Source organism: Callospermophilus lateralis, chromosome 2 (genome assembly GCF_048772815.1).
Source record: "Callospermophilus lateralis isolate mCalLat2 chromosome 2, mCalLat2.hap1, whole genome shotgun sequence".
In the NCBI taxonomy this organism is placed as follows: domain Eukaryota; kingdom Metazoa; phylum Chordata; class Mammalia; order Rodentia; family Sciuridae; genus Callospermophilus; species Callospermophilus lateralis.
Window position 1 is genome coordinate 194367874 of NC_135306.1, and position 27963 is coordinate 194395836.

The 27963-nt window shown below is 33.4% G+C and overlaps 1 protein-coding gene and 2 pseudogenes across 1 annotated transcript; 1 reads left to right on the plus strand and 2 right to left on the minus strand.

The window, feature by feature from the left end:
* Positions 1-4925: 4925 nt before the first annotated feature.
* LOC143390353 (olfactory receptor 4P4-like) lies at positions 4926-5854 on the minus strand (annotated as a pseudogene).
* A 7802-nt stretch (positions 5855-13656) lies between these two features.
* On the plus strand, positions 13657-14499 carry LOC143390364 (olfactory receptor 4P4-like; annotated as a pseudogene).
* Positions 14500-24852: 10353 nt separating this feature from the next.
* On the minus strand, positions 24853-25782 carry LOC143390375 (olfactory receptor 4P4-like). The gene has a single exon (XM_076842795.1). The coding sequence runs from the start codon at positions 25780-25782 to the stop codon at positions 24853-24855; it is 930 nt and encodes a 309-aa protein (XP_076698910.1).
* Between the last annotated feature and the right edge of the window lie 2181 nt (positions 25783-27963).

The window sequence follows — 27963 nt, forward strand, 5'->3', positions numbered from 1 at the left end:
TGACTCCTGGTTTCCATCTATTCATTCATTATAGCCATTGTGATTAGATTATGATCTCACTGCAAATGGTTTAGAGTAAATGTGATGAGTCAGGCACTTTGTGATTGTTAGGAAATTAACTTTTCAACTCAAGATTAATTTAAGATAGTCCAGCTGTGTGAACTTGGAGACAACACATATACCATTTTAAATATATATACATATATATATACATAATATATATACATAAATATATATACAAATATATATATATATATATATATACACATATATACATGTATCACCATATATTTTGTTGTACTACATGTTTTGTCCACAGAAGTTAATCAGGTTGGCCAATAAGAAATTGTATCTAGTCCTATGACTTTGACATTCAAATTTTTTCTAAAATTAATTAATTAATTAATTTTAATTAGGTATATGTGACAGCAGATTGCATTTTGATTCATTTACATAATTACAGCACTATTTTTCATTTCTCTGGTTGTACTATATGTAGCATCACACCATATGGGCAGTCATACATGTACCTAGGGGTAATGATGTTCATCTCATTCCACCATCTTCCTGCCCCCATACTCCCTCCCCACCATGGCCTCCCCTTTGCTCCATCAATTTCTCCATTTTTTCCATGTCCCCCTAATTATTGGTCAGTTTTCTCAGCAAAAGAAACAACCAATGAGGTGAAGAGAGAGCCTACATTTTGGGAGCAAATATTTGCCACACACACGTCAGATAGAACACTAATCTCCAGGGTATATAAAGAACTCAAAAAACTTAACACCAAATAAACAAACAATCCAATAACCAATTGGGCTAATGAGCTGAACAGACACTTCTCAGAAGAAGGTATACATTTGATCAACAAATATTTGAAAAAATGTTCAACATCTCTAGCAATTAGAGAAATGCAAATCAAAACTAAGATTTCATCTCATGCAAGTCACAATGGCAGTTATCAAGAATACAGACAACAATAAATATTGGCAAGGATGTGGAGGAAAGGACACACTCACACATTGCTAGTGGGACTGCAAATCTTGAAATGGAATCACCACTTGAACCAGCTATCCTACTCCTCAGTCTATACCCAAAGGACTTAAAATCAGCATACTGAAGGGATGCAGACACATCAACGTTCATAGCATCTCAATTCAAAATAGCTAAACTGTGGAAGCAACCAAGATGCCCTTCAATAGATGAATGGATAAATAAACTGTGGTATATAGACATTCAAATCTTCCAAAACATTGCCACATTACCTTTCCACTAGCAACACTAGAAGAAGTTGTGTTATTAATAGTAACCTAGTAAAAGAACCATAGGCGTTTACTTCCCTCCAAAAGTCTGGGGCCACCTTTTTATGAGAAGAGAGTAGAAATTTTGGTGGTTTTCTCTGAAGGTAACTATAAATTGAGGTAGAAATTTCTTTTCTGAGAGCAAAGCTTGTCTTTTCTACCATTTTCCTTTGGAAGGACAGAGGAAAATAGACAGCTTTTGGTTTGTTCTGCCCATTTTCCTGGCTTCATTTTCTAAATATGAAAGTCTGATAGTGGAACCAAAACTTGGATTTCCAAGTACTATTAACAAAGTATACCCCCAAATACTTTGTTTTAAATGTTTTGTTTTCACAAGTAGTATTTCTTTTCATCACTAAGCCATTGTGAATTCTATGATAAATGTGTACAAGAACATAGGTGTAATGATTTCAGGGCACCATGATTACATGTAAGATGGATGGAAAATAATATCGTTAATTTAAACATTGTCTTTATTTATAACTACAAAAGGCTTGTTCCTGTGTTAGTAAAACTGTGCCACTCACAGGTAGTTTTCACTTCCAATGTTTCCTCTGGACCCATTCAATACTTCTTTCTCCTCCAGTCTGATCATTTCATCAATTTGAAGTGTATATAATTTGACTATACAATGTAAGTATTCATTAGCTGGAGAAAGTACTCCTTTAATGCAAGTTACTTAAGATGCTTAAGCATGTGATAATATAAAAAAATTGAATATGATTTCTAAAATTACCATCTGAAACCATACATATTTCTTTAACCCTTTGTGTCATTACACATGTATTGAACAAAACATGGATCAAATTTTTTAAAATTTATTTGACAGATATATTAGAGCAGTTAGGCACTATGTTAAAGAATGGAAAATAAATAGATACATAAAATATAAACAGACATAACATTTTAAATTAGATAATTAAATTAGATAATCTTAATTCAATACGTTTGAGTGTACACATAATATATAGTTTAATCATAGACTGTTAATAAGATTGCATGGCTCCTTATGTTCAAAATTAAGTGATAATAAATTACATGAATTGTTGCTTGTTGTGATCCCTGATATAAAAGGATTTTCCTTATGACACCTCAATCTCTCAAACACCCACACCATTTATACACAGATATTTTCACCACACATACACACACACACACACGCAAACATGCACACACTTACACATATTCACCATATTCACATCCACATTCACACACACACAACATAGGCAACTATACACATGAGTGAACATGTCTATGTACTCCTTGGAAAAATACTACATTAAACGAAGTCAAAGAGAACAACCAATGATTATGTTGCTAGAGTTAATTTTCTCTAGAATGAACAAAATTTTCTTCCTCAGATTCCAGAGGATTTTAATTTTTCAGGGGCAATAAGACATTATTAATGGGTGTGAAAGATTTTCATAGGTGAAATGTCAGCACAACAGTGTCTGGCACTAAGGAAATAAATTACTGCCTGGGCATCTTCCCTGCATTTTCCCTTAGCTCTGGGGCAGGAGTGACTCAACCAGGGGAACTGTATGGAGGCAAAGGCAGCCAGGCTGCTGGAAAAAAAAACAAATTCCTGGACCAGGGAAGAGAGCTTGGAATTGGGAACTAAGACACAGAGCTAAGGCAGGTTACATAATTTATGAGACCTGCAGGAAAATAATAATTATAATATTTTTTGACTCCTTAAAGCAGGAAATAAATAAGTAGAAAGTCATTAGTGGAAACTGTTAGGTAAATGGATTTTTTTTCTCTGATAGATACATGAAGGTTGGACTTAAAATTTCGACCATTCAGATATCACTTTTTAACTGTGAATGCATAATTGCTAATAACATAAGTGAATATTCTAAATTTGTGAGAAAAACATATTCAGTCAAACAGAGAAAATGCTATGATTTCTTCTTAAAAACATTTTAATATTTTTTTCGGGAAAAAATGCACATGTTGTTTTTTTGTGACTGGCTTTCTTAAATATGAAGGAGCAATTTTCTCTTTCATAAACTATGAAATACAAATTGTTAATAATGCAGTTCATTTCAATATATTTTTTCCAATCTTTGGATAAGAAAAGTGTCTTTATGAATTTTCAAAACAGAAAACTTTGTCATATTTAGTAGCTAATGTGTTAGTAATTTGTGAAAATTTTTAAGTGATTTTCATATCATTTTATCTCATTATTTTTCTCAGTTCTTTTCCTTAAGTTACCATGCCTCCAGGATGGTTTAAACTTCGTGCAGTGTGTTTCCAAATTCTGAAAGTCTTCATAATCTTAATTATCTTTTTTTTCATATAATCCTATAATGCAGTCCCTTCTCCATAATGATACTCTTTATTTTCCTAATAAAGATTTTTTTGATGCAGAAACAACTTTGATGAAATTTTCTTCTGGTTTCTCTAGAAAAATCACTCAAGTGTTTCTTTTATATTTACAGGCTGATTCGCTTAATCTATTGTGGCATAACTTTTTTTAAAAGATAAATTTATTATTTAGAGCCAATTTTAGTAGAAAGTTCAGAGATTTCCTAAATATCTTTTATCCTACACAGGCACAGCTGTTTAAATTTTATTTCATTGACTAACAATATGCATATAAGTTTCCTTCATGTATTTTCAAGTCTTGATGACCCTATATTAGCATTGAATAATAATCCCTTGCCTGGATATATCAAGTTTTTTTTGTTGTTGTTTTGGGTTTTCTTTTTGAGGTGATTTATCCACTCAATTAATGAAAGAGAAATTTGATTCTTTCAGTTTGGGGCAGTTATGAAAAAAATACTATAAATATAATTATGCAATCAAAAGATAATTTGCCTGTTAATATTTTTAATCAATCTGTGTGTTTCTAATGCATTTCTTGTCCTTTATATATATTTTTTCTTTTATAGAAGCAGGAAAGGTCTTTGGATGAGACACAAAACCTAGCTACTTGTTTATTTAATTTAGGTATGAATGGGCAGGAGACACATTTTATAATAAAGTTCTTTAGATTTTATGGGAGATGCTGTTACATTTGGAATAAAAGGTCAATGCTGGAAACAGTATTTTCAGCATTCTCATTATTTGCCCCTTCCTTTCATAGTTATTCTTTTAATGGAAATTCAGGAAATTTGAATCCCTAGATCCAATTCATAACATTCTAGTGCACTCATATTTTTGTTGCCCAACTGATTTCTGAATGTCACTATATGATGTGTATGTGAATAACCCAGCAGAAACTTAAAGATAGCATTTCAGTAATAGGTCTCATTTCCCCTGCTACCTCAAACTGTGTGTCATTTTGTTTTCCAACAGAAATGTCCACATTTTTGGAAGAAAATTATCATTTAAAACATTTGTGTAATATAACTTACTGCCCAAGCATCACTTTACTTTTTTTTGGTTCAGATGATTTTATATACAAGTAACTATACCTGTGTTATCTCAAAAATCCACAAAATTAAGATTCCAACATTTTTGTTAGTTTCAAATAATATTTCATTGCCTATTTCTTTAAATGTCCATGTCCTATTGATCTCATTAATTCTGTTGAAGATCTATGACAGATTTTCTAGCTATGGAATTCACATCTAGTTTTTTAATTCTATAAGTGAATAGCTAATAATCTTTCAATTAACTCTATGCTTCCTTTGAGAACAGCATTTGACACCAAATTTTCTCATGGCATTTTTCATCTCAGTATTTCTCAAAGTATATATGAAGGGATTGAACATGGGAGCAAGAATTGTGTAAAATAAGGCAACCACTTTTTCCTCAGGGAAAGCAGTAGGAGGTCTAAGGTAGGAAAAGATTGCAGGCACCAGAAATAAGACTACCACTGAGACATGAGACTCACAGGTAGAGAGGGCTTTGCATCATCCTTCAGCTGAGAGATTTCTTAAAGTGAATAATATAATGATGTAAGAGAGAAATAAAATAACAAATGTAAGTAGTATGATGACTCCTGAGCTGATAACCAGGAGGACACCAATCATGTAGGTATCAGTACAGGCAATTTTGAGCAAAGGAAAAATATCACAAAAGTAGTGATCAATTTCATTTGGACCACAGAAGGGCAACTGCATTGTCATGGATAACTGAAGAAAAGAATGGGCAAAGCCAGCAGCCCAGGCAGCTAAAATTAGGAAGTTACATTTTGTCCTGTTCATGATAATCATATAGTGGAGAGGTTTGCAGATGGCAACATAGCAATCAATGGCCATGATTGTAATAATGAAGATCTCACTGCTGCCAAAGAAGTGCATGGTAAAGACCTGTACCATGGAATAATCATAGGAAATGGTTTGAGTCCCCTTTAGCAGGCCACCAATCAATTTGGGTGTAACACTGGAAGTATAGCAGATATCCAGTAATGATAACTGGCTAAGGAAATAGGACATGGGTTGGTGAAAAAGAGGGCTGCATAGGATGGAAATGAGAACCACAAAGTTTTCTACCAGCAGAGCAACAAAGCAGAGTAAAATAAGCACAAAGCAAAATATTTGCACTTTCTCGTCATCAGAAAGTCCCAGAAGAATGAATTCTGAGATGTTTCTCTGGATTTCCATATATTAAGTTGAATGTATGTTTTGCACAAATAAATTTAATATCTGAAAGAAAGAATGAAGCCAGAAATTTAAGTGAAAATGAACAACCTGATAACCATACTGACTTAATGCACTAAAAAGTAAATTAACATGAATAGTATTAAGTAGGCTTGATTTATTAAAAACATGCTGTTTCTTATTTATTATGTCTTATTTTACAAATTTAATTTTGTAGGTACATATAATGGGTTTGCAGAAATAATTGTGAATTTAACTCAAATTTACTTGAAATTATTTAAAAATAAATATTATTTCGTAAGTTAAAAATGTTAGTGCCATTTTATATAATTAGATGAAATAAAAGCTGAATTGTTCTAAGACAAGAACAATTTTTAAATGATATGACTTTCCTGTTAGCATAACTTCAGAAGGGAAAGATAGAATTCAAGTGAGAAGAATTATTATAATTAAAAAATAAGATTTTATTGCCATAGTGATGGTAAAGAAAACTCTTAAGAGAATAAAAATCATAAAATGAAGAAATAAATGATATTAAGCAATCACTGAACAAGAAGTAAGGACAGTGGCAGTTCAGAGAGGTAAACACGAGGAAGAAAGCAAAATGAACTGACCAATGTGAACCTTCAGCTAATTGTCAGGCTCTCCAAGTCTTATGTTCCTCACCATGGAGAGAGCATTACATAATCAGAAATACAATGATGAATCCATGAAGTGTTGTGAAATACTGAGTGTTCTGAAAGGTTGATGATCCATAGCTATTTTTCTCCTATATTTTTTCTTCTTTGAGTAGTTCAGCAGCTAATAAGTTGGGATGCACACACATAATCCAGTGAAGAAAGAAATTTAAAAAATAGCACAGTGATAGCACAATGAGAATTTAGTCAATGTGACCAGCTATACTTCAATTTTGAAATTTTGTTTTTAAATAATACAAAGATAGACTACCGAGAGTTACTTACTTTAGGGTATTTCTTAAAACTATTCATAATACTGTTTCTTTCCTTAATTCATTCTCCTTCTCTCTCTCTCTCTCTCTCTCTCTCTCTCTCTCTCTCTCACTTCTTTCTTTCTTTCTCTCGTTTTTAGTTGTTTATACCTTTAAATATGTAGCCAAATGATTCCTTTATTTGGGGGAGTATCAAATAAAAGTTCTGCAAGCAAAGTTATTTGGCTATGACATTATAGGTACTCTTCTACTTAAAGTACAGTTTCTATCATATATTTAAATATTATTAGCATATATGAACATGACACTTTAAGATTTCCTCAGTTCAGATGAAAGTAGTCTATTTTATGGTAGCACATATATTGAAAAATAAGAAATTTTTCAGTGTGTAAATATTCAAGCAGCTCTTCCTTGATATGAATACGGAAGAAAACAGGTAAGCCTGAAAATGAAATAGAGCAAAATCCTTGGCTATCTTCGAAATGTCAACTCCACTGTTCCTACCTTAGAGTGTGCTTATAAAAATACACAATAAGAAAAAGAAGACCAAAACATAGTGTAGTTCCAAAAATATCAAATGCTGCAAACACATTAATAATATTTAGAATTAAATTGTATGGAAAATATTTAAAATATGTATATAATCAATCTAGTGCTTGGTTGGTGGAACTCTCCAGAAACCCAGCTGCAGAGGTAATTCACCAATCACCAGGTCTGAGTGACTGTAGGTTAGAATCAGGCTTCATCAAGCACAGTTCCTCCCTCAGATACTCACCTGTCAATTCATCCTCTCTATGAAAATCTGAAATAAAAGGCAGAAAGCTACAAGGCAGGCATTCAAACACACTAAAATTGATTCTCTGAGAATATTTTAGAAATCTTAACCAATCAAACATTCTATAAGTTTGCAAGAAAAATATTGTTTACCTATTAGCTAAATCCATCTGCAATGTAACATGTAGAATTTAATCCACTATAATGGATGTGAATTATGAATACCTTGTTAACTTTTTTATGTGAGCTCAGACATAAAAAAATCTCAAAAAAATATTTTAAAAATTTCTTCAGCAATGAACACACATTTTAAGCGCAAGCATGGTCTATTTTATGCTTGTGGCTTTGAGGATTAGTTTAGAAAGAGCAGAATATAAACTTAAGCATCACTGCAAGAATTAATAGGTCTTTGAAGGCCCTAAGATCATTCCCAAAGGCATTTCTAATTAAGCCTGGGCCAAATACTTCCAAGACTCTGCCCACCGTCACGTCCCTGATGTCTCTGAATATGAACTTTCCACTCTTGGTTTTGTCTGGTTCACACACACTATTTCCCCTAAGACCTTGAAATACTACAGACAAGGCAGTTCTACAGAGTTCTCCATGTTCCTTCAGATTTATGAAGAATTGGAAATAAATAATATAGCCTGTAATGGTATGAAGCTAGCTTTAATGAAAACTAAAATGAAGGGAACCAAAGTCAGGCATTCACCTTTCTAATCTGGATAATTATTAAAATTCTAGTTGTGCAAATAGATCAATAAAATCAGTGATTCACTAGGTCCTAACTTGTAGCAAGACATTTTTCCCTCCTGCGAAATAACATTGCTGGAATGAATGGCTGTGAAATGAGTAACAAAGGAAATGAAAAATAAAATATTAAACATCGTTAATGTATACACTGTGCAGAGAAGGAAATAATATATCAATTAAAAAAAAGATTTCAAAACAATCAGAAGAATGCTGCATAATATTTATTCTGTTGATCCTTCAGTTTTCTGTATCTATGTAATATTCACAGTGCTTTACCCTCAGATTTATCTGCACAGAATCCACAGATTTAAAGTTTCCTCATAAATTTAAGACTTATAAAGTCAAATTATATAGTTTAAAATTGGTCATGATTAAAACACTTAGGAGGCTAATGAAAAACAATTTATAAAGAGGATATTGAGTGATTTGAATTCTATCTTTCATGTCACAATTTTTCCTTTATGATGAGAGACACAAAAGCGTCTAGAGTTTGAGTAAGTAGCTGGAACATTTAGTATCCAATAGAAGGAGGAAATGGGTATTTCTAAATTTAATACTTGCTGCAAGGCTTTGAAAGTGATGTTATTTTGAATATTTGAATAATCCTACAAAATCAGTAGACAGTACTAAAATCCAATGTTTTACCGATGTTCAAGTCAACATGTTTCCCAAAGTTTATAAAACTTCACTCAATCTAACCTATTATGAATCCACAGAAGAGTTGGACAGTTAATCCATATTTGCACACATATCACAGGACTCACCTCAAGGATGTGTGCAGGTGCTGCATTTACATCCTCAAAACTGAACACACACTTAAGTGTATAACTTGTACTGCTGGGAAAAATTTTAGCTTTAATCCAGTGGCACTAGTCACTTTTGTGGTCATATTTTTGGTATGGTATATAACATTATTTGCATAATCCAAGATTGCAGAAATATTTTTTATAATATACTATGCATATGTATGTAAATGAATTTTAAATAAAAGTTTTACTAAATGTGACATATAACAGAAAATTTTTCTGTTTCTGTTTTTTGTTGTTGTTGTTGTTGTCGCTTTGCTTTTATGATTTTGATCCACCACCATTGCTTGAAAGACTTCCTTTTCTCTTCCTGAATTGTCTATAAATTTTTCACCAGTAATTAGTTTGAGCTTATATAGTCTTTCTAATTTGGCTTTCTAATTTGGTATGGTATGTAACATTATACACACACACACACACACACACACACAAACAAACACACACACATATATGTATATCAAAATGTGTATTTTCTGAAAGAATTTATTTTTATTTCACTTTTTTTTTTTAGTTGTAGATGGACACAACACCTTTATTTTATTCATTTATTTTTATGTGGTGCTGAGGATTGAACCCAGTGCCTCACCTGTGTTAGGCAAGCTCTCTACCACTGAGCTACAGCCCCAGTCCATTATTTATTTGTTTTTATGTGGGGTTAATGATTGAACCCTCTGCCTTACTCATGCTAGGAACATGCTTACTACAAAGCTACAAAACCAGCCAATCTGTTTCATTTTTTTATTTTTAATTTTTTTTAGAGAGAGAGAATTTTTTTTTAATATTTATTTTTTAGTTATCGGCGGACACAACATCTTTGTTTGTATGTGGTGTTGAGGATCGAACCCGGGCTGCACGCAGCATGCCAGGCGAGCGCGCTACCGCTGGAGCCACATCCCCAGCCCCAATCTGTTTCATTTTTGTATTTGGATATTTTAAGAAATCACTCCCATGCTTCGAACATCAAAGCTTCACATTCTAACCTGAAATAAGGTAGTATAATTTTTCAAATTTGTTTATCTTTTAAATTCTAAAAGGTAACATAGGTCTTTTGTATTTCCATGTACATGAAAATATTGAAAAATTACAAAAACTTGTCTCAGTAGAAAAGTTTCCTCCATGATATGTAGATATAGAATCATTAATGATAGAATTATACTCTGAGTAGGAACAACATAATAAATGAGAGAATACGTATTACATAACTATCATGGCAGAGCTTACTTGTAGGAAATTTCAAACAGCAGATAAGCAAATTAGTCTCAAGGTGGAAATGTAAATATTAGACATAATATTATATGTCTCCAAAAAATATCAGCAAGTGTCATTCACAGCTAAACTCCAGTTTTTCCTTGGCCCATGAAAATCTCTAATATGCATGCATCCTCGTTATAGTTGACAGTCCTATGGCTTATTTCATGTGCTTGTGCAATGAATGGATGTCAGCTGAGTTAACACATCCCTATAATACAATAAAATATGATACTTTTTTAATCAATTCCTGTAAAAAGGAATAGCATTGCTAAAGTTACCCATTTATAACAACAAAACTTTTAAAATATTGTGTATAGAGTCACATGCTGAGAAGTCAATTTTATCAATTAGTTTTATATATGTACTTTGCAGATATTTTTGTGGATATTGGACATTATGCTACCAACTATAATGTGATGTAAAATGTCTCCTAGAAAAATCACCTAGCCAGCTGGTATTGAAGAATATGGGCTAGAGCAGGGATGATTCCTATTTGTTCTATGTCTCAGGATCAAGTAGCAGGAATACTGCTTCTCTGTGTGGTGGGTGAAAGCAGGATTTCACTAAAACTCATTTTTTGACAGTTGGTTTAATATACACAAATTTTTGAGTACTAAGACACAGTGACAGTAGGAAAGACTATATTAGAGCCAACCTGGTGGGGACACCAGAAGCATCAGTGGTGCTGGCACTTGTTAGGTACAGAAGGAGAGCTAACACAGAGAAACACAATGGACTGATTTTTTATGGAAAAACTTGAGATGAGAAAAGCATTGCCCTTAGCTGATCCAGAGGCTACTCTGTGCACTGGTGCTTGAAAAGTTCCTTGTGTTTTCCAAAGAACCATTCAGAGTTAAGGGAAAGCCACCTTGAGGTGGCCATGTTGCAGTTGCTGCTTCAGGAGCCAGAAGATCTGAGTATACACAAGTACCTTCCATTCAGCCAAGGGTATACCTGGCAGAACAGGAGTGAAACAGGCACAGAGAATATTTCATCCATGGGGATTGAAGTCAGAAGTGAAGAGGAACTGTATTCCCTCATTTGAGTCTGTTGGCTCAAAAGACCAGCTGAAGAACGTAGTGAATCTCAACAGGTGGGTGTGAATATACTCAGGGACTAAGACTAGGAAGCCAAGAAAGGCTGTGTTCCTGGGATGCAAAGGGGGTGAAGGATTGGGTTCTCTACCTCATAAGTGGAACACTTGGGAGGCTACTGAGATTCACACTCCAAGAAGAGATAAGCAAATGCCAGTCCCTTAGGGTATGTTGAGCTCAATGCTCCTTCTCTCCTTTCCTGGTCTTCCTTCCATTTATCTCTTCATTTTATAAATTGTTACTTAGGACTACATAAAGATAGGATTCTCACATGGAGTATAATTTGGTCCACTTCATTCCAATGTTCCGCCTCTTTACAGTTCTTGCCCCTTCCCCTCAAACCTGCTCTCCATTCCTCTGATCTCCCTTCCATTTTCATGGTGTTTCCCATCTTTCTCCCCCTTACTTTGCTCTCACTTCTGCATATGAGAAAAAATGGTCAACCCTGGACTTTCTGAGTCTAACTTGCATCACTCAGCATGATGCTCCCCAGTTTCACCCACTTAGTGGCAATGCCATAATTCCATTCTTCGTTATAACTGGGTAAAACTCTTTATGTATAAATGCCACATTTTCTTATTAATGATCCACTTTAACACTTAACATTTACTTATTGTTTAATTGAAGTACAAAAAAAATGGATAGAACATATTCAAAAATCACTGAATAAAGAAGTAATACAGTCAGATGTGGAGAGTAAAATTGGTATGGTTACCCAAGTGATCCAATAATTTGAAAATACCTCATGATGAAAGGACAGTAGATGTTTTAAAATATGAAAATGTGAAATTATTCTTATTTAATATGACAGTCTTATCTTTTTAGCTACCTGTAGAATAACTGAAAATAGAGAATATAATACTTCCAAATAATCCCATAGCACCGATTAAAGTTTTGGACTCATGAAACATATAGAGTTTGTGTAAGATTGATGTTAATTAAATGATAGCACCATTGAACATCCTCTGCTTTCTAATAAACTGGGTTGAACACATTTATGTGACTGTTGCTTTTAAGTAATTTTGTGTTTTGTCTGGAATTATCACAAATAATAATCTGTATTGTAGAAATTTTTTACTTAGTTGTGGGGTATTTTTTGTTGTTTGATTTATTTTTCAGTTTTGGCCTGAAAAGACATGGTTAATGTAATGGCATTTGCCTGTGTTTTATTTATTTATTTATTTTTTACTTTTTTTAAAAAAATTTGTTTTAATTAGTTACACATGACAGTACAATGATCTTGACATATCATACATTTGAATCAGATGGGATATAATTTCTCATTTTTCTGAGTATACAGGTTGCAGAATCACATTGGTCATGCAGTCACATATATACACACAGTAATAATAATGTTTGCTTCATTCTACTATCCTTCCTATCTCCCCAACCCTTCCCCTCTTCTCCCATCACTTCTCTCTACCCAATCTAGGGTAAAACTATTCTCCATTATTCTACAATGCTAGTTTTCATCTCAGCTTCATAAGTTATTTAGTCATAATTAGTATTTTCAACAAAGTGACAAAAAACAATGCAGGAAAGTTTTCAAAAATAAAAGTAGAATTACCATTTTCTTCAACTTTTCAATCATTTCCAGCATACTCTGCTATCGCCAGCTATCGGAGCTGATGACCTATGCTGGGTTCACAAAATCTGACTACTTCAATAACTTAAGAAAATGATAAAGAAGCACACAAACACATAGAAGTACCTTTTAAAAATCTGGGGATTGCTCTGTGACTTTAGGGATCCTTGGAAAGAGAGAGAAGCACTGGAATTCTTTATTCTTATATAGGTGACACAAAATGGGAGGTACCCTGGAACATTCTATCCCCAAATGGGCAAAGGGATAGAATTACAAAGGCACAGGTGGTAGGTAGGTAGGATTACAAAGGAACAGGTAGGATTACAAAGGAACAACCCCATAGATGACAAACTCACTCCTGGAGCCACACCTTACTTATCTGAGTGGAGGTAAAGTCCAATGTATTGTGGGGTGCAATAACTATTCAGTACTCATTTACTCAGGACTTAAAGGTGTGCACATGGCTTCTGTCCAGAGTTGCTCCCGAAACTCTGCTTCAGGGCAAACAATGACATGATATATCAACATATTTAAATGTATTTCAATAATGTATGATTCCTCTTATTACAGGAGGTTAGAACTTGTTCTGAATCATGGATTATAGGAATAACATCACAGAATTTATTCTTTTAGGGCTTTCTCAGAAAAAGGAAACAGTGATTCTCTGCCTTTTATGATCTTTACTTTGTTACATTGCAATTTTGCCTGGAAACCTGCTAATCATGATCTCCATCACCTGGAGTCCACTTATTAACCAGCCCATGTATTTCTTCCTGAGATACCTGTCACTCTCAGATCTTTACTACACCTCCACTGTTACCCCCAAGATAATCGTGGACTCATGATCAACCCAGAAGTCCATTTCCTACACTGGCTGCATGACATATCTCTTTATCATGCACTTCTTTAGGGGCATGGAGGTCTTCATTCTCACAGGGATGTCCTCTGACTCTTATGTGGCCATCTGCAAGCCCCTGCACTACACTGTTATCATAAGCAGACAGAAGTGTGATGTCATTATTGCTGCCTCCTGTGCTGGGGGATTCCTCCACTCCTTTGCTCAGATTCTCCTGGCTGTCTTCTTACCCTACTGTGGTCCCAATGAAATAGATCACTACTTCTGCGATGTGTATCCTTTGCTGAAACAGGCCTCCACTGACACAAGCAAAACTGGTTTCTTGGTCATCGCCAATTCTGGACTGATGGGCATGGTGATTTTTTTGGTCCTGCTGATATCTTACACTGTGAGCTTATGTACTTTCAGGTCTTACTTGGCAGAGAATTGCTGCAAAGCCCTCTCTACATGCAGTTCACGTATCACTGTGATTGTCCTATTTCTTCCTCCTTTATTTTTTATTTATGTTTGACCAGCAACTACGTTAACAGAAGACAAAGTATTTGTCCTCTTGTACACTATGTCCAAGGAAGGGGTGTGACCCTTGTCCTTGGAAAGACCCACAGAGCACTCCTAGGCACATACCCACCCTGGTGAGTTGTTTGTCTGCAAATAACAGGAGACTTCTGCAGTGTCAGGTGGCCCTGACTCAGTTAGGCTAGTTGAGGACCCATAGCAACCCCCTAGCAACCACCAATCAGTATGAGACAGGGAAAACAGCTGGGATGCCAGATGACCCTCTCAGTAGTTTATGGTGGTTGATAACATGTTGGGAAACCATGTAGTTCAACACTAGTTCAGCACGTACTCCTCTCGTGGCTTAAACCAATCAGTTCAAACAAATCCCCCTCTTGTACTAACCAATCACTCTTACCCAACTTGTTCTCATCAGTGAATGTGCTAATCATGTTTTAGAGTTGTTTTATGATGTTCCTGCAGTGTGTGATGATTGCTAAGAGGTGCTATGATGTATGTGAAGTCCCTGCCTTCCCCAAAGAGTGTATAAACTGCTGCAAACATTGGGCTCAGGGCCTGTCATCATCACCAGTTGCTGTGTGTGCAGGGAGGACTGAGCTAGCTCTCAATAAACACCTCTTTGCTGCTTACATCAATCTTGGTCTCTGGTGGTCTTTTGGGGGTCCCCGACTCAAACATAACAAAAGCATAAAGTGGACACTGTTCTGTCCTGACTAGGCCCTAAGCAGCACAAAGCAAAGACCAGCAGCACAGCCCAAATGGGGAAGACTTCATTCTAGTGTACAATAAGCATTTTGCCTCTATGTAAGATGTACTTTTATTACAAAAAAATAAAATTTTAAAATTAAAACAAATATTTCTTTCTTATTTTTATTCTTATAACAAATGTTTTAAAGAGGGATTATTATTAAAACATATAGAGCAAATATGGGAAGCCCAATCAATGTTGGAAACTTTCATCTTGTTTTTTTTTTTTTTTTTTTGATACCGGGGATTGAACTCAGGGGCACTCAGTCACTGAGCCAGATCCCCAGCTCTATTTTGTATTTTATTTGGAGACAGTCTCACTAAGTTGTTGAGCACCTCAATTTGCTGAGGCTGGCTTTGAACTTGTGACCCTCCTGCCTCAGCCCCCAGAAATTCTGGGATTATAAGCCTGAGCCACCATGCCAGGCTAATACATTTCTATCTTTAAGGTATTTATGTGTGCATTGGAGATCATCCATTTAACCTCATGGGACATCTCTTCATCAGTTTCCCTATCTCTGCTGGATCATTGATATTGGTCTAAAATTGCAGGAAAAAAAATGGTCTGAGCCTTTACAGTTTGAGAAATGTCTAGAGTAGCTCTTCCATTGAGGTTATTCATATACCACTGACCTTATGGAGAGTAATTCTAGAGACACAGTGCTTAATTTATACAAAAGAATAGCAGTGATAATTAAGTCTGTCCATAGAAATGCAAATTATTTCCAGGAAATGCAATTGATTGCTCCTCTCTGTAGGTTTACCAATTGTGTTAGTCTGTTAGTAATTCTCAAATTCATTTTGGCATTTTTTATAAGACAAAAATTGTGTAGTGATTTGTGTTCTTTTTGAACTAACCATAATATCTTCTTGATTTCTACCTTAAATTCTCACTTACATAAAATCTTTCATATATTTTATTTTTATAAGAACCATTATTATTTCCTCTTTTTAAAATTCACTTTTTTTAATTTGTTCTCATCAGTTATACATGACAGGAGAATAGATTTTGACACATTGTACATTATTGGAGCACAACTTCTCATTCCTCTGGATGTAAATGAAGCAGAGTCAGACTGGTGGTGCCATCATACTCGTATATAGGGTAATAATGTCCATCTCATTGTACCATCATTCCCACCACCACATCCTCTCTGTTCCCCTCACTTCCCTCAGCACAATCCAAATGTTTCTGCATTCTTCCCTAGCTGACCTCCCCCATTGATAATTTTTATTCTGATAGGAATGAGATGAAATCTTACAGTAGCTTTGATTTGCATTGCTCTAATTGCTAGAGGTGATGAACTTTTTATATATATATCTTTGTTGATGGATTGTATTTCTTCTTATGTAAAGTATCTGTTCAATTTCTTATCCCATTAATTGATTGGGTTATTTCTGAATTTTTTTTGGTATTAAGTTTTTTGAGTTCTTTATGTATCCTGTAGATTAGTGCATTTTCTGAGGTGCACTTGGTAAAGATTTTCTCTCATTATGTAGGCTCTCTCTTTACCTCACTGATTGTTTCCTTTGCTGAGAAGAAGCTTTTTAGATTGAACCCATATCATTAATTGATTCTTGATATTACTTCTTGTGCTTTAGGAATCTTGTTAAGAAAGTCAGTTCCAAAGCTGACTGGGTGAAGGGTTGAGCCTACTTTTTTATTTTATTAGGCATAGGCTCTCTTTTCTAGTGCCTAATTTTTTGCACCATTTTGAATTGAGTGCTATTCAGGGTGAGAGAGAGGGATTTAATTTCACTTTGATATGTCTGGAATTACAGTTTTCGCAGCACCAATTGTTGAATAGGCTATCTTTTGTCTAATGTGTTTTTTGCAGCCTTTGTTTAGTAGGAGATAACTATATTTGTATGATTGTGTACCTGTGTCTTCTCTTCAGTGACATTGGTTTATATTTCTATTTTGGTTCCAATGCTATGGTGTTTTTGTTACTATTGCTTTGTAAGTTTAAGTTTTGGTATTGTGATGCCTCCTGCTTCTCTGATCCTGATAAGGATTGCTTGCTTTTGCTATTTTGGATATCTTATTTTTTGAAGTAACTTTCAAAATTGATTTTGAAGAATGAACTGGAAAATCAAATACAAGAGGCTTAAAGGACACCAAACATACAAAGTTCCAACAGATCTACACCAAAGCACATTATAATAAAAATGCCTAAAATACAGAATAAGGATAGGATTCTATATTACTTATGTCATTCTTTAATTCACAGATTAATTATGTACATTCTGAATTCCTTCTCTGACATTTCATCAACAGTGCTGTCCATGGGTTCTGTTATTGTAGTATCCTGGTTTGTTTGAGGCACTTTACTCCCCCTTTTTTTCATGTTGTCTATGTGTCTTCCTCTCTTGCTGTGTGGATCTGAGGCATTACAGTTTCTACCCTATATTATTGTAGTATCTGTGAAGATTATCTGTCTCTCACCTTGGTGTTGGGCTTCCAGACCCTTCGGTGTCTCATAATGGATGCTACTGCAAGTATAGGTGGTGGCAGCAATAGCGGAAATAACTGGAGAAAGTAGTGGAGGTGTCTCAAATGGATGCAAGCTCTTTCAGAGATGGGGCTGAAAGGGTGGGCCTTACATTAGCTTTGGGGTGTCTGTTCTGAGATACAGCTGCTTCTAGGCCCTGTCTGTTGTCATAAGGTGGGGGCTACTGCATGGAGAAAACTATCGTGATATCTGCAGTGTCCCAAGATAGAAGTGGGTTAAGCCTGGGCTCCAAGGTTGAGGTTGGGGGATCTGGGTCTACCCTGGCCTGGGCTCCCATGTAGGTAATCATTGGAATTTAAATAGAAATTGCTATATCTGTATAGTGCTTTCAATAGTGTGGTCATTTTCTAGAACTTATAAATGAATTCAGCAAAGTAGCATGTTATAAAATCAACACCCATAAATCAAATGCATTTTTATACATCAGTGATGAATTTTGAGAAAGAGAAATTAGGAAAACTACCCCATTCACAATAGATTAAAAAAATACTTGAGAATCAATCTAACAAAAGAGCTGAGAGAACTCTGCCATAAAAACTACAGAACACTAAAGAAAGAAATTGAAGAATACCTTACAAGTTAGAAAAATCTTTCATGTTCTTGCATAGGCAGAATTAATATTGTTAAAATTGACTCTTTTCTACACTTGTCTGAGACAAAACATCATTTGTCTCTACTTTCCCTTCCCTTTTTCCTCACTTCTGATTTCTCCTCTTCTGTACTCACTGTATCTTATTTCTGTCATTACAATTTAGTTTTAAGTGGAAATCTTCCCCTCTATAGTTACCTCTCCTAAGTGACTGAAGCTGCTCTTATGAAGGTTGTCAGTGACTTGCATGTTGATAATTTTACAGGCTTTCAGAAAATTATCCCTCCTTTTCCTTAAGACATTTACATTTTCACTTGGTTTTGGGGTTACACCACACTCTCCTATTTTTCATGCTAAGTATCCTAAAACCTCTCTCAATTTCTTATCTGGGCTCTTCATCATCTCAACAAATTCTTTATAATAGAATATTTGAGAGCACCATTTTCTTTAATTTTTTTAATGCATACACTCTCATGATTTGAAGTACTTCCAATGTAAGATAACTCCAGGACTTTTGTTTCTCAACTCAGATCTCTTCTTTCAACACTCATATCTATAACTCCTCAATGAGTTATTGTAAAATACCTCATGTCCAGGCTCCCTTCTTGCCTATACACCTTTTGTTTTAAAATGAACAACTTTTGTAAAATTCAAGGTGTAAGCCCAAGAATGTTCCACATTGTTTGGATGCCTCTTGCCTCTACACAGACTAGTCCTGCTAATTTCCACCTCCTTCTTTCTAATCACCATCATTTGTCTGCTCAATTTCTTAAATGTGTCCTTTGTGCCTTGCCCTGGAAGTTTCTTCTCTTGTTCTTTTCTTCTTATTTGACTAATCAATTTATTTACTTGGCTTTGTAAGCAAAGTTAAATTTTCAGGGAATTCTTTTCTGGTTAATCTATATAAAATTTCCACACACATTCACATTGATACTTTCTCTCAATAAACTTATTAGTATCTAATATATTTGTTATATAGTTACCTGGTTAGTGATTGTCAATAATTGTAAATAATAAGCTCAAAGAAGGGAGACAATCAGTGATATTTCACCCTGTAGAATAATGGCTGGCATGTAGTAAATCATTGATAAATATTTAGTGAATAAATAAATGGTTTAATAAATATACTTACAAATATTTCTAACATAGAATATTATCTAAAAGAGGGGCATATTCTCATGCACACATTATAGGTACTTGAAAGATTTCCAGATCAAATTTTCCTTTAAAAGTTTTCTATTCAAAACCAATAGTTTGGAGTTTAATAAAAATAAATTTATTATAGAACATTGAGAAACTATAATAACAAGAAAAGTTATTCATAAATTATGCCTAAAGCAACACTTTATGGTTCTGTTATACAAGAAGGCAAGCCCTCTTCTAGGGTTCATATTTTGTGAAGTATTTTAGATGTTGCCATCAACTCATCCAGATTTCAACTAAAGTTTTACTACTATTAGAACCATGAGATTATTAGTACTGGCAATTCACCAGTCTTCTCTAGAGCTAGGCAGCTTTCTGGCACAGCCATGACCCAATGAAACCTACATACAGTTTGTCGTAGAATTTTGGGAAACTTTTACTCCCTGACTAGCTTTTGTTTTTCTTTTTCTTTTCTTTCTTTATTCCTCAAACTTAGATATTAATTATGGCCCTGAAACCTGGAACAGTCATTTTGCAATCATAAGGAAAAAACCTCATGAAAAACATAGTAGAGCAATAATTCAGCAGAGATCTTGATTTTGGATCAATGATTCCAACAACTGTTGCAGTGATTGCATCATTAAAAAATTATATCATCATTTCATATAGTCCCTTTGTCACCCTCACTCACAGAACACACAGGGTCCTTTTCTGCTACTAAATAGATGAGCCAGTCACTAAAACCCTAGAGGCTTGAGTGGAGCTTCATTACTATAGTAAATCTATAATGTACATAAAATATCTCAATAATCTTTAAATAAAAGTTATTATTTTGTAGTAAATAAGAAACTATGTAAATTGATTTTATCAAGTCTCTCATGTCTGAAAGCAACTAATTTTGAAATATGGATTTGAGTGTAATAGAGAAAAATTTGTTTACTAAATGCTAGTACACATATTTTTCACTGAACTTATCTAATATACAGATTGAAGAAATGTCAAAGAAAAAATTCATGAAAAACAGAATAAGTTTTACTATTTTTTTATTTCATAGTCTGATATTATTACTGCAAAATAAAATATTAACTGAACTGGATCCATGATATCAAAATCAAATAGAAATAATCATTACCTTCATGCACAGCACAGGATATATATTGTACATATATTCTGTACATTATGTGTGTGTTTGTGCACATTTACATTAAACATATATATATATACGTATATATATGGTTTAATAAATATACTGACAAATATTTCTAACATAGAATATTATCTAAAAGAGGGGCATATTCTCATGCACACATTATAGGTACTTAGAAAATTTCCAGATCCAAATTTTCCTTTTCATATATATAATATATACACACATATATTCTGTGTAGTGTGTTTGTATATACACTGGGTATTGTGTATGTGTGTGTGATGCAGGTTTAAGGCTTTGATTCCTTGTTTCCATCCACTGACTCATAAAAGCAACTGTGACTAGACTATGATCTCACTGAAAATGGTCTAGAGGGCATGTAATGTGTAAGGTGCTTTGTGATTGCTAGGAATTTATCTTTTCAACTCAAAAATATCTATCTGTGATAACACAGCTGTGTGACTTTGGACACAATCCATGTAATGTTCCAAGTATGTAATATATGTTATGTATTGTACATTATATATTTTGTTGTAATAGTTGCTTAATGTTCCAATTATATGATATGTGTTATATATTATACATCATATATTTTGTTGTAATATTGTTGCTTTTGTGATAAGGATTTTGGAGAATTTAGATGTGTTGTCCACAGAAGTTAATCAGGTTGCCAACAGAACTTGTATTTAGGCCTCTGACTTTGACATTCAAATCTTCAAAACCTTTGCCACATTACCTGTCCACTGGCAACAACAGGAGGGGTTCTGTTTTTAATAGCAACCTAGTAAAAGAACCACACGTGTTTAGATCCTTCCTTATCTAGGGCCACCTATTGATGAGAAGAGAGAAGTACAAAGGATGGTGATTTTCTCTGAAGGTGACTATGAACTGAGGCAGAAATTTCTTTTCTGAGAGCAAAGCTGTGTCTTTTTTACCATTTTCGTTTGGAAAGAAAAGAAGGAGTTTGACAAACTTTTTGTTGTGCCAATTTACCTGGCTTCATTTCCTAAATACCAAAATTTGCCACTGGAACTACAACTTGGATTCTCAAATAGTCTTAACAAAGTGTGTCCCCCAAAATTTTGTTTTAGATGAATTGTTTTAGTAGTATTGTATTCAGTAGTATATGTATTGTTACAATTAGTATTTCTTTTCATCCCTCAACAATTGTGAATTTTATGATAAATATGTAAAAGAATATAGGTGTAATGATTTCATGGCACCACAATTACATTTAACACATAAGAAGGGTGGAATACAAAATATTTAATTTAAATATTTTTAAAATTTACAACTACAAGAGATTTGTTGCTGTATTAGTAAAACTGTGTCAATCACAGCTAGTTTTCACCTCCAATGTTTCCTTTGGGCTCATTCAATATTCCATCTTCTTACAGTCTGATAATTTCATCAACTCTGAAGTTGATATCTTGCCCACACAATATAAGTGCTCATTAGCTGAAGAAAGTACTCCTTAAATACAAGTAACTAACGGTAGATGATTCATCATATAATATCAAATTATAATAGATATGATTTCTAAAATTACAAATTTGAAACCATTATATTTCTTAAAATCTTTTTGTCTATACTCATGTCCTGAGCAATACAGACCAATTTATTTTAAATTTATTTGTCAGATATGTTAGAGCTGTCAGATACTATGTTAAAGAATGGAAAATAGATACATAAAATATAAACATAAACATAAAATTTTTAAATAATTAGCCATTGGATAATCTCAATTCTGTAACTTTGAATGTGCACATAATACAAAATTTAATTATATGCTGTTAATAAGATTTCATGGCTCCTTATGTTCAAAAGTAAATGATAATAAGGCTGGGGTTCTGGGTCAGTGGTAGAGTTCTTGCCTAGCATGTGTGAGGCACTTGGTTCAGTCCTTGGCACCACGTAAAAATAAATAAAAATATTGTGTTCATCTAAAACTTAAAAAAATAAAAATATATTTTTAAAAAGTAAATGATAATAAATTACATGGATTGTTGCTAGAGCTAATTTGTTCTAGAATGAGCAGAATTTTCTTTCTGATATTCCACAATGTTATACAATTTCAGGGAAAATAAAACTTTAATAGATATGTAAGATTCCCATAGGTGAAATATCAGCACAGCAGTGCCTGGCACTAAGGAAATCTACTACTCCTCTGGATTTCACATTAGCTCTGTAGCAGGAGTGACTCAATCAGGGGATAGGTATAGATGCAAAGGCAGCCCTTCTTCTGGAAAAAGGACAAGGGCCTGGATCAGGAAAGACAACTGGGAATTGAGAACCAAGTCACAGAGCTAAGACAGGTTATAAGATTTACAAGACATGCAAGAAACAGAAAATTATAACATTAGTAATTCCTTAATGTAGAAAATAAATAAGTAAAAAGTCATTAGTGGAAATTGAAATGTAAATAGATTTCTTTCTCTGATAGGTACATGGAGGTTGCACTTAAATTTTTGACCATTCAGACATCAGTTTTTAACTATTAATGCATAATCGCTAATGACATAGGTGAAGGCTCTAAATTTGTGAGAATAGCATACACAGTCACACAGAAAATACTTCTAAAAATATTTTAATTTTTTTTCAGGAAAAAAATGGACATGATGTTTTTTGTGACTGGCTTTCTTAAATATGAAGGAACAATTTTTTCTTTCATAAACAATTAAATCCAAATTGGTAATCATGTAATTCATTTCAATATACTCTTTATCAACCTTTGGATGAAAAATGTGTTTTTATGACTTTTCAGAACATAAAACTTTATCATATTTAGTAACTAAAGTGGTAGTTTGTAAAATTTCTTTAAAAGACTTACATAATATTTTAACACCTTTCTTCTTTTCTCTGTTCTTTGTCCTTATGTTACAATGCTTCAAGGATGGTTTTAAATTATTGCAGTGTGTTCTAACAGTCCACAGAATCAATTATCTTACTATTTCATATATTCATTTAATATAAACCCTTCTCCATAATATCTGCTTATTTTAAAAAAAACATTGTTTCAATACTATTTAGGATGCAGAAACAACTTTGATGAAATTTTCTTGTGGTTTCTCTAGAAAAATCTCTCAGAAATCTCTTTATATTTGCAGGATGATTTGCTTAATCTATTGGGACATAACCTTTTTTTTAATATAAATGTAGTTTTCAGCACCAAAATCAATAGAAGGTACAGAGATTTCCTATATACATTTTACACAGGCAAAGCCCTTCGAAATTGATTTCATTGACTAACAATATGCATGTAAGTTTCCTCCATCTATTTTAATGCATTGATGACCAATTGCATATTACCATTGAATAATCATCCAGTGCCTGTATATATCAGTGATTTGTTTTTGTTTTGGAGGTGGTATATCCACACAATTAATGAAAGACAAATTTGATTCTTCAGTTTGGGAGAATTATAAAGTTGAATATTATAAAGATAATTATGCAATCTCAAGATAATTTGCATGTTGCTTTTTTAAAAATTAATTTGTGCGTTTCTAAGCAATTTTTATCTTTTGATTTTTTTCTTTCATGGTATCAGGATAATTCTTTGGATGAGACGCAATGCCTAGCCATTTGTTTATCTAATTTAACCATGAATGGGCAGGATAACACATTTTATAATAAACTTCTTTAGGAGTTATGGGAAATACTATAACATTTGGGATAATACATGCTAGTCGGTAACAGTATTTTCAGCATTCACAATTATTGTCTTCTTCCTTTCACTAGTTATACTTATGTTTTCAATGGAAATTCAGAAAATTGGAACCCAAAGATCCACTTCATAACATAATCTACTTGGCTGATTTTGTTGTCGCCCAAGTGATTTCTGATTGCGACAATATGATGTGAATGTATATGTCCTATCAGAAACTAAAAGAGAGCATTTCAATCATGTCTCAATTTTCCTACTACCACAAAGTACATGTCATTTTATGTTTCAACAACAATGCCCATATTTTTAAAAGAAAATTATCATTTTAAATATTTGTATAATAAACTTATTGTTCAAGAACCACCTAACTTGTTTTAGTTGATGATTTTTATGAGCAAGTAACTATACCTGTGTCATCTCAAAAATCCACAAAATTTAGATTTTAACATATTTATTAGGTTGGATTAGTATTTCAGTACCTATTACTTTACATGTCTACATCCTAATGATGTCATTCATGGTGTGAAAGATCTTTGACAGAGTTTGTAGCTATTTAATTCACATCTAGTCTTTTTTATTTTATAAGTGAATAGCTGATACTCTTTCAATTAACTCTATGTTTCCTTTGAGAACAAATTATGCAACCAAACTTTTCTCATGGCATTTTTCATCTCAGTATTTCTCAAAGTATATATCAAGGGATTGAACATGGGAGCAATGATTGTGTAAAATAACGCGACCACTTTATCCTCAGGGAAAGCAGTAGGAGGTCTAAGGTAGGAAAAGATTGCAGGCCCAAAAAATAAGACTACCACTGAGATATGAGATGCACATGTAGAGAGGGCTTTGCGTCTTCCTTCAGCTGAGTGATTTCTTAAATTGAATAATATGATGGCATAAGACAGAAATAAAATAAGAAATATAACTAATAGGATCACACCTGAACCAACAATCACAAAGATACCATCCACATAGGTATCAGTACAGGCAATTTTTAACAAAGGAAAAATATCACAAAAGTAATGATCAATTTCATTTGGACCACAGAAGGGCAACTGCATTGTCATGGATAATTGATGAAAAGCATGGGCAACCCCACCAGCCCAAGCAGCTACAATTAGGAAGTTGCATTTGGTCCTGTTCATGATAATCATATAGTGGAGAGGTTTGCAGATGGCAACATAGCGATCAATGGCCATGGCTGTAATAATGAAGATCTCACTGCTGCCAAAGAAGTGCATAGTAAAGACCTGTACCATGCAATAACCATAGGAAATGGTTTGAGTCCCCTCTAGCAGGTCACAGATCAATTTGGGTGTAACACTGGAGGTATAGCTGATATCCATAACTGATAACTGGCTAAGGAAATAGTACATAGGTTGGTGAAAAAGAGGGCTGCATAGAATGGAAATGAGAACCACAAAGTTTCCTGCCAGCAGGGCAATAAAGCAGAGTAAAAAAAACACAAAGCAAAATATTTGCACGTTCCTGTCATCAGAAAGTCCCAGAAGAATAAATTCTGAGATGTTTCTCTGGATTTCCATATATTAAGTTGGGTGTATGTTTTGCACAAATAAATTTAATATCTGAAAGAGAGAAAAAAACAGAAATTTAAGTGAAAAATGAGCAACCTGATCTACATACTACAAAATGTACTAAAAATTAAATTAACATGAACAGGATCATAACGTTAAGTAGTGTATATTTATAAATAATTGCTGTTTCTTATTTATTATATGTCATTTTACAGACTTAATTTTGTATAAATTTATTATGGGCTAGCAGAAATAATTGTGTATTTTTCTCAGTTTTACTTTTAATTATTTTAAAATAATGAATCTTATTTTGAAAATTAAAAACATTACAGTCATTCACATAATTAGATAAAATAGAAGCTGAAATCTTCTAAGACAAGAAAAAAATTTAAATGATATAAATATTTCTCTTAGCATAAATTTAAAAGGGGAAATGGAATATTCAAGTGAGAATATTATAATAATTAAAACAAATAAATTTTCTTGCCAATGGTCATAGCAAAGAAAGCTCTGAAGAAAATTAAAACAATAAAATAAAGGGTATTAAGCAATCACTGAACAAGAAGTAAGGACAGTGGCAGCGTAGAAGGGTACACACAAGAAGAAAGTAAAGTTAGCTGATTAATGTGATCCTTGAGCTATTTGTCAAGCTCTCCAAGCCTTGTTTTCCTCATGTGTACCACTGAGACAGCATTACATGATCAGAAATACAATGACGGATCCATGAAGTGTTGTGAAATACCTGAGTGTCCTGCAAGGTTGATGACCCATAGCTATTTGTCTCCTATATTCTTTCCTGTTTAAGTTAATAGTTCAGCAGCTAATAAGTTGGGATGCACACACATACTCCAGTGAAGAAATAAATTAAAAAATAGCACAGTGTAAGCACAACGTAAATTTAATGAATTTGATCAGGTAAACTTCAATATTGATATTCTCTTGGTAAATAATAGTAACATAGACTATTGAGAGATTGATTATTTTAGGATATTTATTAAATCAAATCATAACACTGTTATAATTTATTCATTCTTTCTCTCTCCTCTTTAGTGTTTATACCTTTGAACATATAGTCAAATGATTCCTTTATTTCTAGGATTATTAAATAATAATTCTGTAAGAATAGTTATTTGACTATAAACATTATAGTTGCTCTTATATTTAAAGTACAATTTCTATCATATATTTAAATACTGTTATCATATATGCTTGTGACATGTTTAAACTCATCTCATTCAGTTTAGATGAAAGTAGTCTCTCATAAGGTTACATTTATTTTAAAAAATGAGAACTTTTTAAATGAGTAAAAATTCAAGCAGTTCTTCATTGATATGAATAGGCAAGAAAACTGGTAAGAACAGAGCAAAAACCATGGCTATCTTAAAAATATTTTTAAATTCACTGTTTCTAACTGAAATTTTCCTTATAATTATGCACTATAAAAATAATGATGACTAAAACATTTTGTAGTAACAAAATTATCATATTCTACAAAAGCATTAATAATATTTACAATAAAATTTCATAGAAAATTTTAAAGAGTATATCACCAACCTAGTACTCGGTTGGTAGAACTCTCCACAAACCCAGTTTCGGGGTTAATTCACCAACCATCAGGTCTGAATGAGCGTAGTTTAGATTCAGTCTTCATCAAGCACAGTTCCTCCCTCAGATACTTTCCTGCCATTTATTCCAATTATGAAAATCTAAAATAAAAGGCAGAAAGTTGCAAGGCAGGCATTCAAAAACACACCAACATTGATTATCTGAGGATAGTTTGGAAATCGTAACATGTTAAACTTTCTATAAGATTTGCAAGAGAAATATCCTTTAGTTATTAGCCAAATCCATCTGTACTGTAAAAAGGTAGAGTGTTATCCACAAGAAAAGCAGATGGGAATTCTGAATACCTAGTGAACTTTTAAAAATGAGCTCAGTTTGATTAAAAGATAAAATTATGTTGAAATTTCTTCAGAAATTATCATACATATTAAGTCCAAAGAGTCATCTACTTTATGCTCATGGCTCTGAAGATTAGTTTAGGAAGAGCAGAATATAAACTTAAGTGTTAATTCAAGAATTAATAGGTCTTTGAAAACCCTAAGATCACTCCCATGGGCGTTTCTAAGCAGCCCCTGGACAAATACTGCCAAGACTCTGCCCATTGTAATGTCCCTGATGCCTCTGAGT